At 30.1% G+C, this 19,581-nt stretch overlaps 3 protein-coding genes across 5 annotated transcripts in view; 1 reads left to right on the forward strand and 2 right to left on the reverse strand.

The window, feature by feature from the left end:
• Positions 1 to 587: 587 nt before the first annotated feature.
• On the forward strand, positions 588 to 3,009 carry LOC109599868 (aspartate aminotransferase, cytoplasmic). Its single transcript, XM_020015916.2, has 3 exons — positions 588 to 1,080; positions 1,456 to 1,860; positions 2,408 to 3,009. Exons 1-3 carry the CDS (start codon positions 750 to 752, stop codon positions 2,959 to 2,961), a joined length of 1,290 nt encoding a protein of 429 aa, XP_019871475.1. The 5' UTR covers positions 588 to 749; the 3' UTR covers positions 2,962 to 3,009.
• A 2,379-nt stretch (positions 3,010 to 5,388) lies between these two features.
• LOC109599862 (uncharacterized) lies at positions 5,389 to 6,393 on the reverse strand. Its single transcript, XM_020015909.2, has one exon. The coding sequence runs from the start codon at positions 6,391 to 6,393 to the stop codon at positions 5,389 to 5,391; it is 1,005 nt and encodes a 334-aa protein (XP_019871468.1).
• A 563-nt stretch (positions 6,394 to 6,956) lies between these two features.
• LOC109599867 (neutral ceramidase) overlaps positions 6,957 to 19,581 on the reverse strand; it is a 28,421-nt gene continuing 15,796 nt past the window's right edge. For all 3 annotated transcript variants that reach the window (XM_049965567.1, XM_020015915.2, XM_049965568.1), the window contains exons 7-14: positions 19,319 to 19,528; positions 17,326 to 17,445; positions 16,166 to 16,360; positions 13,582 to 13,815; positions 10,333 to 10,428; positions 10,107 to 10,274; positions 9,661 to 9,773; positions 6,957 to 7,201 (exon numbers count right to left, since the gene is read on the reverse strand). In XM_049965567.1, the coding sequence (XP_049821524.1) occupies positions 7,021 to 7,201; positions 9,661 to 9,773; positions 10,107 to 10,274; positions 10,333 to 10,428; positions 13,582 to 13,815; positions 16,166 to 16,360; positions 17,326 to 17,445; positions 19,319 to 19,528 (1,317 nt within the window). In that variant the 3' untranslated portion in view covers positions 6,957 to 7,020. The remainder of the gene's footprint in view (positions 7,202 to 9,660; positions 9,774 to 10,106; positions 10,275 to 10,332; positions 10,429 to 13,581; positions 13,816 to 16,165; positions 16,361 to 17,325; positions 17,446 to 19,318; positions 19,529 to 19,581) is intronic.

Here is a 19,581-nt window from a genome sequence, read left to right on the forward strand (position 1 = left end):
AAATTATATTAGATGTGCTTGTACAAGGCGGTAGTAATTTATATATTTTTAAAGTTGCTCTACTTTTTACCAATACTATAGATACAAAATAGATTTTTTGGCCCAAAACCTTCTAGATAAATTTGTGGGCATGAAAATGAAGAAACCATACTAACAAATTTTTTAAAGCAAATCACACCACACATAATTCTTTTTATGAATTTATTTTTTAACAACTAGTGTATAAAATAAACTGAACTTTGGTATATACTCATTTAAGGGGGTGCTTAATCCAGTGATGTAATTGGATTTTTAATAAAAAATTTACTAGTGTGATTTCCTCATTTTTTTACCCTGTAGGTTTTGGTTTTGGACCCGCGAACGTGACATTTTGTGTATGAGTATCGTGCTTTAGAAAAAAATTTGTTAAAAACAGAAAACACAAATTTTATACTTGTATATCACCTTCGAAAGTGGATCACACTGTTTGAAAAAATAAATCCTAGTAATATTGTATAAATAGTAGACTGCTAGTTGTTCATTAAAATCGAACTAAATTTCCATCGTTTTTATTTGGCAAATAGCATCTAATTACGTGCGTGTTTGAAGTGGAAATTAACAAATTATATGGCATTAAAAAACGAATAATTACTAGTATGTAATGCATGTTTCAATTAATCAACAATTAATTACACAATCAAACATAAAATTGACAGTTTACGTCAGCGGTTATTTTTCTCATAGTCTTTGTTTTATTTCGTCTTCGACCTATGGATTTGGAGTCAACAGATAACGGGGGGAAGGAATTACACGATGCAACATCGGGTCAGGAAGTGTCCGAACGTTCCAGCTCCATATTCAGGGACGTCACATACATGCCGATCATGCGATCAATCGACGTTCTTTGGCTGCACGACAGAAACCAGAACAAAATTGATTTGACCAGCACGTTCCTGCGGCGATCCGGATTCGACATGGCCCAACTGTCGGCCGTCGAATACGCACACAAGTACTTACGCAACAAGGAAATCGTCGAAAACGACTACCTCAGTCCTTTCGGACTTCCCGACTTCATTCGGTGTGCCACTAATTTACTATTGGGTAATTTAGTTTTTTCCTTTTTTTTTGATGGGAAAGTGCCAACAGTAATAATTCTGTGGACTTCGTTTTGCCACCGAATTTATTAAGCTCATAACAGACAAAATAATACTCTGTAAAAATAAAATCGCAATAAACTCGGGATGTTCCATTTTTGGTTGACGTTTATTGGTACTAAACATCCGGGGAAATTTTTCTTACAATTACGACAAAAAGAAAATATAAAATGAAGCCACAAGACATAAAAATTTTATATATAAATGAATAAGATTCAGTTACTTGAGACTCCATTCCTTATGCTTAAATTAAATTTTGCTGATCCACTAAAGTCTTCATCCTTATTTTATATCTCCTGATTATAACAGGGACTCTTTGCAGGCTATGACAGTCCAGCCATAATGGAGAACAGATTTCTGGCCATCCAGACGCCATCAGGCACAATGGCAATGAGACTGGCTGCCGAGTATTTACTGAAATTTCGAGACATTAAAAATGTTTACATTTCAAGTCACACCGCCCATTTCAGTAAGCACACTTTCAAACAAACGGGCTTTACAAATATCCAAATCTACAGATATTGGAACACCAAAAAAATGAAATTTGACTTTGATTATTTTGTGGAAGATATTAGCAAGGCTGAAAAGAACTCGGCGATTATTTTTCAGTCGTGTGGGTTCGATGGATGTGATCCTTCGAAACATGAATGGAGTCGCATTGCGCAGTTGCTGAAGGAAAAGGGAATATTCCCAATATTCTCTTGTGGTTGGCAAGGCTTTATAACCGGTAAGTACTTTTAACTAAAGCCATTAAAAAGTCATATTGATTGACTAACAGGTATTTAAATATTAAAACTTGCAAAATTGATTTCAAGTTCCCTTTAAAACATCTTTAATTAAGCGATGAATTAAAGTGTAGGGGTTAATTTCACAGATCATCTTCGAGTCCGCTTAAAATTCCTTTTACACTGAACATTATTTGACCTGGAATAATTATTGCAAACAGTCAGTCCGTCTTTTCCCAGTTTTACTTCCATTACCAGCATTAAGTTATTTGGTCTAAAGATTAAATGCACTTCTAACTAGTCACTAATTATTAAAATCATACTTATGTTCTCATGGTTCGGAAACCATGTTAAACAAAACTTATTTGATAGTTAGTTTAGTAATTTAAATAATTTAGTTAAGAAGCTTTGTGGACTTATACTCATAAAACTGCTTCCTTAAGGCAGTTAAAACAATATTGAATATATTCCCGTGTGTGTTATAATAGAAACGACATGCCAGTATTTGTCGAAAACATAATTAAATTATTAAAACAAAATTAATTACAGGTGACTTGGACATGGACGTGTGGTCAGTCCGGTACTTCGTTGAGAACAACATCGAAATGATTTGCATCCAACAGTTTGGTAGAAACTTCGCCCTTTACAGCGAAAACGTCGGATGTCTATCGTTAATACTCCCCCACCAAAGTCAAATCATGTCGACCAAACTTCAACTCTACCTCCTCGTCCTAAGTTTATACAACACACCGTCGAGCCACAGTGCCTCCGTGGTGGCCTACGTGTTGAGTAACTTTTGCCTGAAAAACGAATGGATACGGTCGTTTCAGCAAATCACCAAACGAATCAAAATCATGCGCAACCTTCTCAGGTCGCTAATCGAATTGTACGAGGTGCCCGGCGATTGGTCCATGCTGACGGAACAAAGGGGATGGTTCACCTATACAAATTTCACTGCCAAGCAAATATTGTACCTGCGGGAGGTGCATCACGTGTACCTAGTCAAGAATGGAACCATGTGCATGGCGGGGATCAATCCGCTGAACGTCGAATACATTGCTCGTGCACTCGGGGACACTTTCAGAACGTGTCTTAAAGATTGAAGTTTACTTATTCTTATTGTAAATAATAATAATATTTACAATTCGCAACATGTTTATTTTAATATACATGTTATATAATAACTGTTCCAAGAAATTAATGTAATTAAGTCTCGATCGCTTTTTGTTTAAACTTTTCCATAAAGAAATTGATGATCACTGGATTAAGAGGACTGCCCATTGCCAATCCTTCAGTCTGTTTGTAGAATTTGTTGTTTCAAACGAAATAGCTTTCAGTAAGGCACGTACGGAAATGATCTATTATATATGGAGGGATTATTTCTGATATGTTTAAGGAACCATTGTGAGGAACTTTAATCGAAAGTAACACTGACCAGTCTATCTTCTACAAGATGTAATCCTTTCAATATCTCAACAAAATGAGTCAAATATTTCATAAAGGTTGGGGTGTTTCCAACATGATATCAGAAATATCTGACGTAACGTATCTGTTTGGTATCATTACGTGGATGATACTTACGTGATATGGAAACATGGACAAGAAAAATTAAATCAGTTTCTAAACCATCTAAACTCTCACCATAACAATATCAAATTCACAATGGAATTGGAGAAAGAGAACCAAATACGTTTTTTGGATGTCCTAGTAAAAAGAACAAAAACACTTGGAAAAAACTCTACAGGCCATTGGATACAAACGTTCAGAAATAAGACGTACTATGTGACCTCATACTAATAATGAAGATCCACCTAGTGAGTCCACGATTGGTAAAGCTTTTCTCCCATATATATGTAAAGTTACCGATAGAATTGGAAAAATTTTATTAGAACACTAGCTGTACTCGCAACTTTGTCCGATAGCGTGTTGAATACGATCGTTTTCTAGGCGAGATCTCGAGATTCCAAAGATTCTTGAGTCCTTAACAATGAATGACGCGTTCTACCTAATTGTTATCGTTCATTTTCCCAGAACTACTCTCATTCGACCTAGACATGGACATCCGTAATCTGCAATTTGTAAGACGACTTTTTCTATTTTGTTCAGATTCATTTTCACGTCGCAATCTTTGGTTTTTGGCCTTATGTTTTTAGAGAGATTTGACTTTCTTTTAGGCATAACTAAATATTAGAAAAAAACAACTATCTACGTTACTAACTAAATAAAATAACCTATAAATAATTTATCAATTTCAATGTAAATCTGAATATTGAACACAAATGTACTTAATTTATAATTATTTATAATTATTACTTAAAGGTAAAAAAATAAAGCAGTAAAAATGTAACAAAATATTTTGAATTAAGATAAGATAAGTGAAGAAGAACGGATCGGTGAAATCAATCAAATCAAACTATCAATCAATCGTTGGTGGGAGAAGTGGTGGGAGGCGCCCCACGTGAAGGCCCAGTGGTGGCATGCGCTGGAGCTGCGCATGAGCTGCGCGTGGTACTGGACTGTACCTGGACATTGTAACATTACTATTTTTCTATAATAAAGGAATTTTTCTAAAATAAAAGTTACTCCTTATTACCTCAGCTACCTGCCAATAAAAGTCCCGTCAAAATCGACCCAGTCATTTCAGAGATTAGTCGGAATAAACAGACAGACAGACAGAGAGACAAAAATTGTAAAAAATGTTATTGTGGTGTATGTACCGTATTTATATTCATATGCATGTAGTAAAAACGGTTATTTCAATACTACAAACAGACACTCCAATTTTATTTATATGTGTAGATAACATTCATACTGTTTTTATACCAACAAGAAAGATTCAACACAGTCTCAGATCTGCCAAAGATAGGAGGGACCATCAAACAGCTTCTGTGATATACCGCATACCATGCATTTACGGGAAATTATACATCGGTCCCATAAAACCTTCATTAGGGACTATTATTAAGGAACACAAACTGCATCCTAGGACAATCAGACAAGCCTGCTGTAGCTGAACATGCGCTGTTAGGTAGAAATCATAACATAAAATTCCAAGATACACAATTGCTTGCCTCGACAAATAGATATCACACAAAAGAATGATTAGAGAAGCAATTGAAATCCATAAACACGGAAACAACTTCAACAGAAAAGAAGAAACATAGAAGCTTGATAAAATATAGACACCAGTGCTCAAAAATATTAAAATCATCTGTTGTCTATGTTGTTATTTAGTTGTCAATTAGATGTCAAAGTGACACGAATCAAATCAGACCTCTGAAGATGCTAGGCACTCGTGCTAGCGAAACGTTAGGAAATAATTCCAACGAACGTCGACCATTAAACTCGAACAACTATAAATATGGGAACAATGGTCACGAAAGCCTCAACCTTTACGTTGAAGACTTTTCTCACGCATTCAGGGACACTTTCAGGAAATAACTTAAGATTAAATTTTCCTTATTTTTATTATAAGTATATTTACAACACGCGATAAATTTATTTTAATACATATAATGTAGAAAACTTCCCTACCCCAATATTGATGCGGTAGATTTCCTAATAGAAGAACGCACTGTTTTTAATAATTTAATAGCTTGACTTCGTATCAGAAGTTGAAGCTTGATGATGTCCAATTGTGTAGCAATATTTACCCTCGCTTCTTCTATATACGTTTGCTCAGCACTAGCTACTTTCGACTTATCGAAGGAAGTGTTAACGACATGTTCAAACAGAGTGCCAAGTTGCATTTTTGTTCCGCAGTACAGTGATTCTCGTTCTGTCGTATACGAAAGGATGTCTTGAATCAGGTTCTCCCATTCTATAATTTTGTGCTTAATCCTCGCATGTTTTTCAATGGTAGTTGACATTATGTAATTTAGACCCATAATTTCATTACGTCTCTGTTCTACATATTTTTTAAGTTCCTGTTTCACTTTTATAATTTCCAGGTGTCTGTTGTAACAAAGATCGTCGTGTTCTTTTCTCAGTTGCAACAACAAATAAAATCTGTGCATGATCTCAATATTGTTCATTCCATACATTTTCGCAACCTTTTTGAAGAACAGTTCGTACACTTTGTGACGCTGAAGTTGGTTTTCCAATTTTTCTTTGACCTCGGCCATTTTGTCGCATTGCACAGTTAGTATGTCGACTAATGCGCTGTATTTTTTAAAATTAGCCTCCTCCACGCGACTTCGTTCTTTCAACCTTTTTTGCTTCTCTTTGTTGAGTTGCACGAAGTTGTCGTATTTCTTGAACTGTTTCACAAACGCGTTTTCACACTCCTCGAAAATTTTGTATTCTCCATCGAGTTCTCTAATCAATTCCTTGTACTCCTTCCGTTTTCTTCGTAAATATTTCGTCGTGTTCTCGCACTTTATCGTCAGAAATTCGAGATTGTAGATCGGATTGGAATCTCTTATGTGGATGTCCGTCATTCCCGTCGGATTATTCCTGGTCCCAAATTTTTTGACCGTCGTAAATGGATCTATCACTTTGAATTTTCTCACTTTATCATCCATTTTCCAACTCATCTTGATCGAATTGTCGCAGATTTGGACAAAAAATAAACACGCCCGCACCCGGAGAAGCAGCCCCACGCGAACCGTACCTAAATTGTCAATATCACTGACGTAACATCATTTGATAGTTCTGAAAAACCATGGCTACAAAAACTTTCAAATTATTTCATGTTGGTCCTTTTTTATATGATTTGTCAGTAAATCGACAAATGGATATATTTTATTAAAGGAAATTACATGTTTCCATGTGGTAACTGTTTAATGTACATATGTAATTACTTATTTATTTTTAGCACGAAAACTACTTAATTATAGTACAATATATTATCACGAGGTTCAATATCAGAAAATCAGGACAATTCATTGAATTATAAAAAGCATTAACCTCGTGATTGGTTGAAATGGAAAGTGTGTTAAGGGGGAGATAATGCCCGGATTATCCTTCTTAAGAGTTTACTTTGTTTTAATTGTATTATTCCTATTATTCGCAAACAATGAGCCCTTTTAGTAAATAAATCGTTTAGTTAAGTGGATACATTAATATATTTTCGGATGGACAAAATGAAAAACTAAAAGACGTATAAAAATAATTTATTACAAAATAATGGCAAGAGAGAATAACAGAGAAGTGGACTTGTATCACACTTTCACAGTAAATTTCTTAGTTTGACCTTCGTAAGGATAAACTCCGCCGAATATATATTTATAGTTTCCAAAGTGTCGTATCCGATAAGTTCCTGGTTCGACATTTTCTTTAATGGTCCATTGGACTTCCACTTCGCTAAATCCGAACAGGACGTTGGTTCTGGTCCAGTAGAATCTGTAAATGAAATCAGTAAATCATTAACAACTAAGACTAAACAACTTAAGATATCAATTAGATACACCGCACTCCTTATGGGGTGGATAATTTGAATTCCTTAGATTAAATAGATTTTAAAATACTGTCATATGTGTTATTTTGACCACTGTCACATTTTATTAATATCCTAAAGAATTTTATTGTCTAAAAACTCTTTTGTTAATGCAATTTTGTTTAATTTATGAGATATTACATTGTTTATTAATACCTATTTTGATAATAATATATATAATGTCACTGATATTCTAATTTTTAGTGAAATTCAAATTACACTAGAAATTTAGGTTTCCTAATCCTGAAAATTAAATTTAAAATCTTCTTTATGAAATCGTATTCAGACAATGAATTTTTGATTTTTTTTTTTTCAATTAATGATTTCCAAACCATCAATATCGATTTGAATTATGAATCAATGAGTATATGTTTTTTTTTTCTAATATCTTACTCTTGTTTTATACTTCATAATTTCAAATTTATTGAGTATTAAGGGATAGTTTATATTATTACTTTTCTAAGGAGATTTCAAATATAAGTAAATTTTAAATACATTTATGAAGAGAAATATAAATAAGTCAGGCAAAAATAAGTATAAATGTTTGTAAACTATGAAAAATTTTCAATAATAATCAATAGTGCCATTTATAAATTTCAATGAAAGTTTTAATTATTTAGAGAATATAACAGACAATTCTTTCTAGTTTAGTTCTATCTGTCCCGTTGTCCCCGGCCAGAGCAAACAAACCAATCAATAATAATTTATTCGACGTCGTATAGCCACTTATAATCTATATAATATTCATTGCTAAAAATCAAAACGCACGGATGTCAGTGAACGTTGTTTTGTTTCAGTTTGATTTGAAATATGATAGTGCCAACGACATTCAGGAACATTTAAAATCATCAATATGTCTGAAATGTGTTAATAGATGTGGAATTGCTAAAGTTTGTTAAACAACTTATTTAATAATTAATTTGATATTATAATTAATATTAATGTCCACTTTTACTTCAAACATCTAAACATATATTATTATTATTATTATTATTATTATTATGGATTCATGATAACTAGAACGAAATTTCAAATTAAAATATTGTTACGGTGTTAACATTTAATTTCAACATTGTTAAATAATAAAATGAAATATAGTTCTTACGAGAAAAAATTCTTAGTAGGACAAAACAAAGTTTTAATTTACTTGAAACATCTAAACACATATTACTATTACGAATTCATAATAACTAGAACGAAATTTCAAATTAAAATATTGTTACTATGTTAACATTAAATTTCTACATTGTTAAATAATGTTATTATTTTTCTAATTAACTTACAATTTCATAAAAAGAAATTTAATGAATTATAATTTTTACGAGGGTAAATTTTTAATTCAGTGATAAATATTTGTTGATCATTTAAATTGTCTAAATATTTAATTTAAATATGTATTTTACTTATTAATATCTATATAATATTTATAAACAGAAATACAAGGATTTATTCGTAAAAATAAATTGTTAATTTAAATGATAAATATTTACGGTTGAGTTCCCATAAAGATAATTGAATATTAAATATTTAACAAAATATATATTTTTCTAATTAATTTCTTATTTTATAAAAGGAAATACAAAGATTTATGATAAATGGTAGAAAATGTTTAAGTATTCTTTTAATTAAGTCTTTCAATTTAATTTGTTTTTTTTTTTAAATTTATTTTAATTTCCTTTAACTCAAATTCCTCATGTATGTATTGTGAATTCAGGTGTTTAAATTTCCATCCAAACAAAGATGATGACCAAAAGTAAAAGGTTAGCAATATTAAATATACTGATTAGTAGAAGAATTTGCTTTGATAAAAGGTGAATTGTAACTTCAATTGTTTCGATTTAAATGAGAAAAAAACGTAAAAATAGACAAAAAGATGAATTTAATCTACCATTGAAAAATTCAAAACTTCCCAATTTGTCATTCTATTTTCAATATCACGAGCTTTAAGCTCTTTTCGTAAAAGTGTCATCCGCACGTGAAAGGATTCAAAGTGGACTTAACTTTGTGATTTCTGTAACTCTCAGCTTATATACGAGTTTTAGCTATCGATTTTTGCCTGAAAACCCGACTTTATTAAGTTAAAAAATAAAAAAGTTCGTTGGTGAGCCAAAATTTGCAGGAAGCCATTGTGAGATATAAATAGCAAGATGAGTGAAAACCAATATTATCCGCTTCAAAAAACCCGGTGTATATTTATGTCCCTTTTATTAAATGAAAATATCAAATAAGACACCTTAAAAGTTACCTAATTTAACAGGCTTCTTTTAGAATACAGAGCCTTGTTGAAACAAAATAACTGTAAAATTTTAATTGAGCTGTGAAAGTTTATAAAATGTTAAATAAATAATATGATCTGTTAACGAACCTCGTTTCCCAACTGGCATCGGTTGCAACAACTTTCCAGCTGTCCCCCTCGTACTTCTCAACAGTCAGGAAAGTTTTCTCTTGCATGACATCGTTCCTGGGATGACCGGCAGTCTGAAAAAATAACAACACCCACATTTGTTAGCATTTTCGAGACACCCCTTCGATATTTCTTATCTCAAGTGGGCAATTCGGTTTCCATTAATAATTTACGACCGGACTGTTACACCGTTGCGAATATAAATCAACTCCACAGTTTTCTGTTTATTAAATTGAAAAGCAATGGTATTTGGTCCCGCACGTGATAAATGTGACTAATGTGGTGTATAGTACGAAAGCCGCTTTTTCACACTTATTTTTGTGGCTTTTTAAAAAGTAAAACGCGGTCCGGAATGTGTCTGCGTCGTGTGAAGTCCGATTCAATGTAACTAAAAAATTATTACTCACAAATTTGACGGACACAACGTCGCCAATGTTGGCCGTCGCCGGTGGTTGTTTGATGCAGTCGCCGAAAGTGCCGAACCAACCGGCCGAATCGAAAACCACGGGCTTAATCAAAGTCCACACTCTGTTGGAGAAGTCCGGAGGCGTCGGTCCGGGTTCCACCGTTTTGTTCTGTAAAGTATCACGTTTGTTTGGGGAAAATTTAAAATTTACGCTCCATATACGACACCTGCAGTAACGATGAAACTAGATTTTTGTAAATCTTTTTGTAGATCGTGAAAGTGTGAGGTCCGAAAATGGTCGAGGCACCTTCGTAGCGTTGCAGCTGTAATAAACCAACTGTTCAAAGTTAATGTTCAACAAACAGTCAAATAATCGTAAACAAGTTAGTCTGGAGTGATTCATTTGTAAAGTTTACGTCTAGACGATACACCTAAACAAGTAATTATGTTTCATTCGTTGTCATTAGTTTGGCCAAAATTCGTTAAGGATAGATGATATTTCAATTAATAATTATCAAATGAACAAGTGATCCAATTTAACTACACAGCTGAGGCTGAAGTCTCGCAGATTGGACAGCAAGAGTATAATGAATGTCTGAAATGTGTTAATAGATGTGGAATTGTTTAAAGTTTGTTAAACAACCTATTTAATAATTAATTTGACATTATAATTAAGTCACTGATAAATATTAATGTCTACTTTTACTTGAAACATCTAAACATACATTATTATTTCGAATTCATTATAACTAGAACGAAATTTCAAATTAAAATGTTGTTACTGTGTTAACATTAAATTTCAACATTGTTAAATACTATTATTATTTTTCTAATTAACTTACAATTTTATAAAAAGTAATTCAATGAAATATAGTTCTTACGAAGACAAATTCTTAGTAGGAAAAAACAAAGTTTTATTTCAAGTGATATTTTTTGGTTGGTAAGTAAAATATCTTAATCACTAAATAAAATAATTTACCATTTTACTGTACTAAATTTAAATTGTCTAAATATTTAATTTAAATTAAATATGCATTTTTCTAATTAATTTCTATTTTTATAAACAGAAATACAACGATTTATGGAATATAAGTTATTCGTAGTATGTAAAGACAAAATGTTAATTCAAATGATAAATATTTGTGGTTGAATCCCAAAAATATTAATTGAATATTTGGAATAAAATCATAATATTACTATACTAAATTGTGTAAATATTTGATTTAAGTATGTAATTTTCTAATTAATTTATAATATTATAAAAAAAACTTTAATGAATTACTGTAAATGAGTTCTTATGTAAGTAAATTCGTATTATGTAATAATAAATTCTCAATTTAACTGATAATTATTTTTAGGTTCAATCTTAAAAAGAATAATTGAGTGTTTCAAATAAAATTATTAATTTTATCAGACTAAATTTAAATTGTGTAAATATTTAATTTAAATAATTTATTTTTCTAATTAATTTCTAATTTTATAAAAAGAAATTCTGTGATTTATAGTAAATAAGTTGTTATGAAGGTAAATTGAAAGTACGTAAAGACAAATTCTTAATTCAAATGATAAATATTATTAGTTTGGATATTAATAAAGATAATTGAATATTTGAAATAAAATCGTTTTTCAATATTAAATATAAATTGTGTAAATGTTTAAATTATAAATGTATTTTTCAAATTAATATCTAATTTTTTAGAAAGAAATACATTGAATTTATAGTATAAATATATAATAATAATATATAATAATATTATTGCAACTCATTTTACATTTAATATTTCGAAGTACGTAAAGACAAATTCTTCATTCAAATGATAAATATTTTTAAGTTGAATATTAATAAAGATAATTGAATATTTGAAATAAAATGATTCATAATAAGTTTTTACAGAAACCGTGAATATGGAATGGTAATTTATATTGGATTATAGAGGATACGTTCCTAGATGACAAAAGATTTTAACCATATTGATTAATTATTATCTTCAGGCTTAGGCAATGGCTTAAAGAATTTTGTAATTTTTTCTTGCTTGGCAGTTTTTAGAAGCTCTTTTAATTCAGACTGATATTCAGCAGAAACATTAACAATTTGCCGCTTAAAAATAAGACTTCATTCCATACACGTATCAATTTTCATTTTATTTTTTGGTTGCAATCTTCGATCCATAATGATAAAGCCACTTCCATTTTCCAGGATGGAACTGTTTGTTTAAATTCTCATAAACAATCGAACGCGGTGTGTCAAAGGTCGAAAAAATACAGAATCGATATTATTTAAAAAATATTTTTGGCATAGTTGTAATAAAGTCTATTTTACTTTTTTATTTGTCCACATAACGGCGCGTTTACAAAGGATATAATACCGATGTTCAGATTTATATCCGCGAATAAAGAAGTCTTTAGTCGTTTGAATATTTTAAGTTCTTTGTTTCGCATCCACCATTTTTACAACTGCTGTTAAAAATGGCGAATGCGAAACCAATCCAATAATTATTTAGTATTAAACAAATTATAAGAATAAGTTGATTATATTGAAAGTAATTTATTTTATCCACTGTTAGATCCATTTTTAATAGCTACTATTTAAATTTTTTTAATTAATCAGTAAAGTAATCTTTAAAATACTATAAAAAATATGATTTTGATGTTTAATAAATGTTTAAACATCGTGAATACGCAAACAAATTATATAATTACAACTACATCCAGAAGGTAATTAATTTTATGTTTTCAAATATCTTATCTTAATTCATTTGAATATTTTAATTAAGTTTTTTGTATCGCATCCACCATTTTTACAACTGCTGTTAAAAATGGCGAATGGGCAACCAATCCAATAATTAATTACTATTAAACAAATTCTAAGAATAAGTTGATTATATTAAAAGTAATTTATTTTATTCTCTGTTAGATCCATTTTTAACAGATACTATTTAAATTTTTTTAATTGACTAGTGAACTACCTTTAAAATACTATAAAAAATATGATCGATATTATTTAAAAACATACTCTTGGCATAGTTGTAATAGGTCTATTTTACTTTTTTATTAGTCCATTTGACGGTGGGTTTACAAAAGATATTATACCAATGTTGAGATTTAGTACTGGCGCATTCACCATTTTTTAAATCCGTCAGTTGTAATTAATGATCATTAAAATTTAATGCAATTAATTTTAAAATTAATATTATTGTAACTCATTTTACATTTAATATTTCGAACAAAATGAATTTGAACTTTAACACATAAATACCAGTCAATTACAAATGTTAAATAATATTGTTTTAATCAACATGAATTTTAAAAACGCATCTGTAATTACCTAACATAAATAACGAACGTTATATTTGGAAATTTCAACATCACATAAAAAAATAACTCAGCTGCAAATGTTAAACAATATTGTTTTAGAAAATGTATTCACACATACACGCACATGGTTAATTAATAAAGTATTACATAAATTAACCCACCTGATATTCTTCCGGCGTGGCGATATAATTAGTGTAGACATTACTCAGTCCGGTGATGACAACGGTAACGTCTTTCTGACCGCCGTTTTTAATAACCTCTTCCTTTACGGCGTCCCTCATTCGTCTGCCAGACATGGTGGTGAATTCACCGGGAACGGCCACCAAAACCAAATTACCAATCATCACGACTTGATTGACGACAATCTGCGGTTGCCACTGGTATGGCTTATCAATCTAGAACAAAATAATTATCCGTTGTCAATCTGCTAATATTTATTCAGTCCGGGCACGTGTTCGTGTCGTTTATTCCATTTTTATAAAATTGGAATTAAAGTTTGCTTTGTGTAAAACCCGCATGCTGGCAGTTTTCCATCGGAGCAATCCGTTCAATTTTCCCGAGTTAACGAGGCTCGGTTCTACGATTTACCACAACTATGTGTTGTAATAAATATTAAATTTGTTGAGGCTAAAAACCCGTTAGTAATAAGTAATTACGACTTGCTGATATTTCAACTAATTCATATTTACAGCATTGTTTTTCCTATTAATAAGTCGGTTATAATTTATATTGTTGGCGTAGTTTCGACATTTATTTTCGTAATAAGGAAGCCCATAACGTTTTCTGTAGTTCTTCTTGGTTTATAAAGAAGACACACTACTATATACATGGTGGTTTAGCTAATTTATTCATTAGTTTATGAAGAGCACAAGAAAAGATATTGATTTGAAATTTTTATAAGAATTACAACATAACTTGAACTACAAGTAATTGCAAAAAATAGCTGTACCATGTAATGTAATTAAGTAGCTTTTTAGTTAATAATTTTTTCAAAAAATTTGACATGATGATCTTACTAAAATGTATGTAAAACCACCAATTTTGATGCTGGAAAGTTTGTTTTTGGCATACAAGTTAACCAAGGAATATCCTACAAAGAAACATTATTTATATTCCCAAATTTTGTACTGGGTGTTCCTTATTCACATTTAATTTTATACATTTAAAAGAAAACAATAACTTTGTTATTTTAATAGAACACTATGTATATTTTAGCAAAATTGAATTGAATATTGGAAAACTTTTCGATTGATATAAGCATTGCTTATACATAAAATGAATATTAACACACTATAAGCGGGTCGGGTAAAAATACCCGTCTCGAGAATTGTTAATTGTTAGCGGGCCGGGTAATTTTTACCTTTTTGAAAGTACTTACTTTAAAAGCGGGGTGAGATGATTTTACTCTATTGGTTTACATACGGAACTGAAAGAATTATCTCTTATTTTTTGTTGTCATTCAACAAGTTAGTTTGGACTATTTTGCTACCCGCCTATAGTGTGTTAACAGAGATTTGGCAAAAAATGTATTGGAACTCCCTGTATATTTTTGAATTTTTAATTTCTACATGTAATTAATTAATAAAATGGTTATACCATGTTCTATATATAGTTTTTGAATTATTAACATTTTCCCAAAATTTTGACAAGTTGATGGTTTAACTAAAATCTGTTAAATTTCATTTTACTCAAAATTAAACGTAAATAACGAATATATATGTATACCAAAAATGAACTTTCTAGCTACAAAATTTGTGGCATTATGGACACTTCAGTTCAATCTGTCAAAATTTTTGAATAAAAGTTGATAACTCAAAAACTATTGGCTTCTTGAATAATACATGTTTAGCCATTTAATTTGCAATTATATGTAAAATTTAAAAAACTAAAAATATACAGGGTGTTCCATTGAAAAGAACAAAGTTATTTGATTTTGTTCAAAATAAATTAGTCAAGTTACAATTGGTATAAAATATATATTTTAAATCAAAACCTTTTTCCCTTCTCCATAAAATTTTAATAAATAAATTAGTTAAATCACACTGTATATGACATATTTTTATTATAAAATAAGTTCCAAATAATACATAAATTATGTTTTTTATTTTATCTATATAATATCTTTACTTGTGAGAAGGTCAGATGTGTCCAACTGAATAGAAGACCATTTGTTACTAAATTGTGTAACGTGTGTGAAATATAAATTATGGAGAATGATTTATGATGAAAAGTCTGATCTATGACAGGGATGTTAAATAATTTAGTTATGTATTGTCCCAAACTGCTTTAAAATTGATAATCAAATTACTTTTTATAATTACATCAGACAAAGAAAACTGAAAATAAACCAATTTTTTAAAATGTCTTCTTTAGATTTTCTCTTACGTCTCAAAATCTTATTTATTACTATTTATTTAATCTGTTTGGAGAAATTTACTTTTATATTGAATATTTTCTTTTATTTGCATCAAAATCAAACTACAGAATACGTATTAACCAGCTTTGTAGTCAAAGCAGAAGGAACGTTAATTCCAATACTGAGTTAAATTATAGTTGGAAATTATATCATACTCGTAAGACAGTTGTACAATTAATGCTCCAACTTCCCAACAGTACTCATACAAAAGGAACTTCAGTACATAACTTCTTTTATTGCATTACCTAAACTTGAAATTAGTTAAACCAGCCCGGAAGTGTTCAATTTCCTAATAATTAAAATAATGGCGGATCTAAAAATAAACTTACTCTCCCGGTGGCTATTAAAATCGGTTTAGGAGCTTGGCATTCGACGTCCTCAGGTGTCGGTGGGAAAATAAAGTCTCTAATGGCGTTCCAGAATGGATTCGGTGAGGTTGTGGCCTGCGTAAAATCGAACTCTCCAGGTCCGTCGGTTGTACCAGCTGCGAAACTATAGCCCATCGCCGGATAACATCCTTGTACCTTTAAATTTTCGGTTTTATGTAAGCGAATAGAGTCACTGTGTAAACATTACAGTTTTGGTTGAGTGGGGAACGTAAAAGTCGTTAATGTTTTCGTTTAGAATATTCGTGGGTTTTGTTATGAACGCAACATTGATTTATAAAACAAGATTACGACTTAATTAAATGGCCTTAACGCTGAATTACAAAACCCGAAAATAGAGACTGAATATACAAACGAAATCGACGTATATGTAATTGTTTGCTTGGTTTTCATAATTTAATTAATGTGCAAAAACCTTGTTTATTATTCTCTTGAAACAAAGTTTGTTGTTTGATAATCAGTATAATTAAGTGAAAACGTTATGGTTTATTATCGTTAATATTTGTTTCTAATACTTTTCTTGGTGGCTTAAAAGCACTGTTTTACAATCATTTTGCCTTTCATATCCCATTATGATTTTTCTATCAATTTTTTGCGCACTGAACCTGAAATTTACAGTTCTTTGCCAAAAAACGACTGTATCAAATTGTTAATTAAAATGCTGGCATCTAAACTGCTGATCTAATCTCAAAACTAGATAAATAAAAGTTGAAAAATATTCATTTATCTTTAAATTGAATGCTTGTTTTACCAAATCGGTCTATTAGATCTCGAGTTATCCTCGAAAATGTCCGGAAATTGAAAAAAAATTAAAGAAATCATTGTTGGAAAATGCTTCCATAAAAGATATTTTAAGTGTGATTATCAAATTCAGTGCGTTAAAATTTATAGGAACCATGGTGGAATATAAAAGGCAGAATTTTTTCCACTTTATCCACTAGTAGTATTAAACTTTAAGACGTAACAGATAAATAACTTTTCAATTCAAATACAGAATTAACTGCTTGATTAATAGCCAAACCGTTTCTTAATTATAACGATCTGATTTAAATAAATTGTCCCTTAATGTAGAAACCTATAAATTTTCTTAAAAGATTTCGTACCTCCTTGATTGTTCCATCTTCTAATTCAATCTCAGCTTTTTCATTTGGCATATCAGTGAACTGATGGACGTAACGAATTGGACCTGTAATTTCTCCAGCACTGGCGTCAATTAAAAGTTCCTGTAAAAAAAAATTTAACTTGATCAAAATTTATAATCGATTTCTTATTGTGTTCTAAATGTTAATTTATTTTTAATGTCGAATAAAAGTTTATTTTAAAGAGGAATTTAAGTGCACTTATTAAAAATTAATTCGAGCTTATAAATAAAACGTGAAAGGGACTATAAAAATGTAATTTTAAATCTTATTTCAGTTCTTATAATGTTGTGTTTGATTTATTTCTGAAGTATTGGATAGAATACAATTAAACTGGCGCATTCGTCATTAATACTAGGTTTATAAATATAAAAAGTTTATGAGTAAGTTGCTGATTAACGTAAATTTTATTTTGAATGGTATACTTTACTCAATACACCAGATTTGAAATAGTTATCGTAACTGTAACATTAAACTGATCTCATTAAAACTTCAGCAATTTATGAGATTCCTAAACCGAAATTGTGTAAATACGCAAATTGTCTAGCTCCGTTTTATATTCAGTAAATATTATTATTTACAGTTTCACAATAAATATTAGGTACTGCAAAAAGTAACTTGTGTACTTAATATTTAATTTTAAACTTACATATCTTTATTTAAATTAATTTTTAATCAACTAAGTAATAATCAATTTTTTGAAAACATATTAGAAGCAAATCCATAAGAAATAGATTATGAATTTTTGAAACTGACTAAATTAACACTTATTAAGTACCTTTCCTTTGGGTCTCTACTGCGACATATGGTACGGCTTTACCATGAAGTAGCAAAAAGCCTTTTCTATTAACTAAACAAAGGTCACACTTTGTTATACTCACAAGACCAAATTTAGTTAAACTTCTCTCTCAAAATTATTATTAAGTAAAAACTGAACAATAAGAAAAATAAGAATAGTCACATGAGGTAGAAGTTCTCATTTAACATATTGAGGTTCCCTTTGGATTTCTACTGTAGCATATGATATGACTTTATCATGACATAGTAAAACGCCTTTTTTATTAACTAAACAAACTTGTTCTTTATTAAGTTATTAATAAACTTGACAATAGAGTTACTACGTTCATTAGCTTCAAGAATTGGCAATTATCAAAGGTCACACTTTGTTATACTCACTTAATTTATATTGAATTTAGTTGTTCAACTTTTTGATGAATTTAATTAAATGAAACTTTCTAATGACTAATACATAATAGTTTAACATTAAAACATTATTGCATATTTCAATACTTTCAAATAATATATATAGTTTTTATATATAAATGTTATAGTATAATATAAAATATATTCAAATAAATATATAATATAATATATAATATAATAATAACTAAAAATGTAAATTACTTTTTTCAGTACCTAATTTAATAAATAGGTTCATAACAAATATTCTCATATTTGAGATTAGAAAACTGATATTATGTTATGTGTGTTATGTATGTATCTAAATTAGTAACGATAATAATCAGATAATAGCAATAATCTGCTGATACCGCATTTAAAATGACGATAGTGTAGTTACAAATTGCAAACTAAATCATAATCCAATATATGGAAATCTGATATCAGAGTTCATGTTGTCGTATCAATATTGATGAACCTGATGTTTATATTGTATGAATTGTAAATAGTTCTTATTACATTATTCCAAAACTAAATTTATAATCGATTTTCTAAACTAAATTAAAATTCAAATAGAGTCATGTCAATAAAGTTATTCATAATTACACAAGTTAAGTTAATTTTAATTTAATCAAGGAATGTTAAGTTGGAAAGAAACTAAAGCCACATAAATTTCTGAGGAATTACATTAACTTGAAGGGAAGCATAACAAAAAGAGCGACTGTTAACATAAATTACTAGTTTTGTTCATTTACGTTTAAAGTTTCGTACAACTTACCGAAGCCTTTCCGAACAATCGCTTGGCAATAATTTCAGTGCTTTCGAACATATCCTTTCCTGGTCCGAAGGACACGCATTTCTTGGCGTCACCGTCGCAAGTACTGGTCACATTGTCACAAGGCAAACCCGTGTCGAGGCAATGGGGTCCTTTCAAATTAGGGGACACGTCTCCCAGATTGGTGGATGCAAACGCCCCAACGAACGAGCCCTGCCATAAAGAAAAACTAAATTTAAACCAGGAAGACGCCAAATCAACTCGAT

Source organism: Aethina tumida, chromosome 3 (assembly GCF_024364675.1).
Source record: "Aethina tumida isolate Nest 87 chromosome 3, icAetTumi1.1, whole genome shotgun sequence".
In the NCBI taxonomy this organism is placed as follows: domain Eukaryota; kingdom Metazoa; phylum Arthropoda; class Insecta; order Coleoptera; family Nitidulidae; genus Aethina; species Aethina tumida.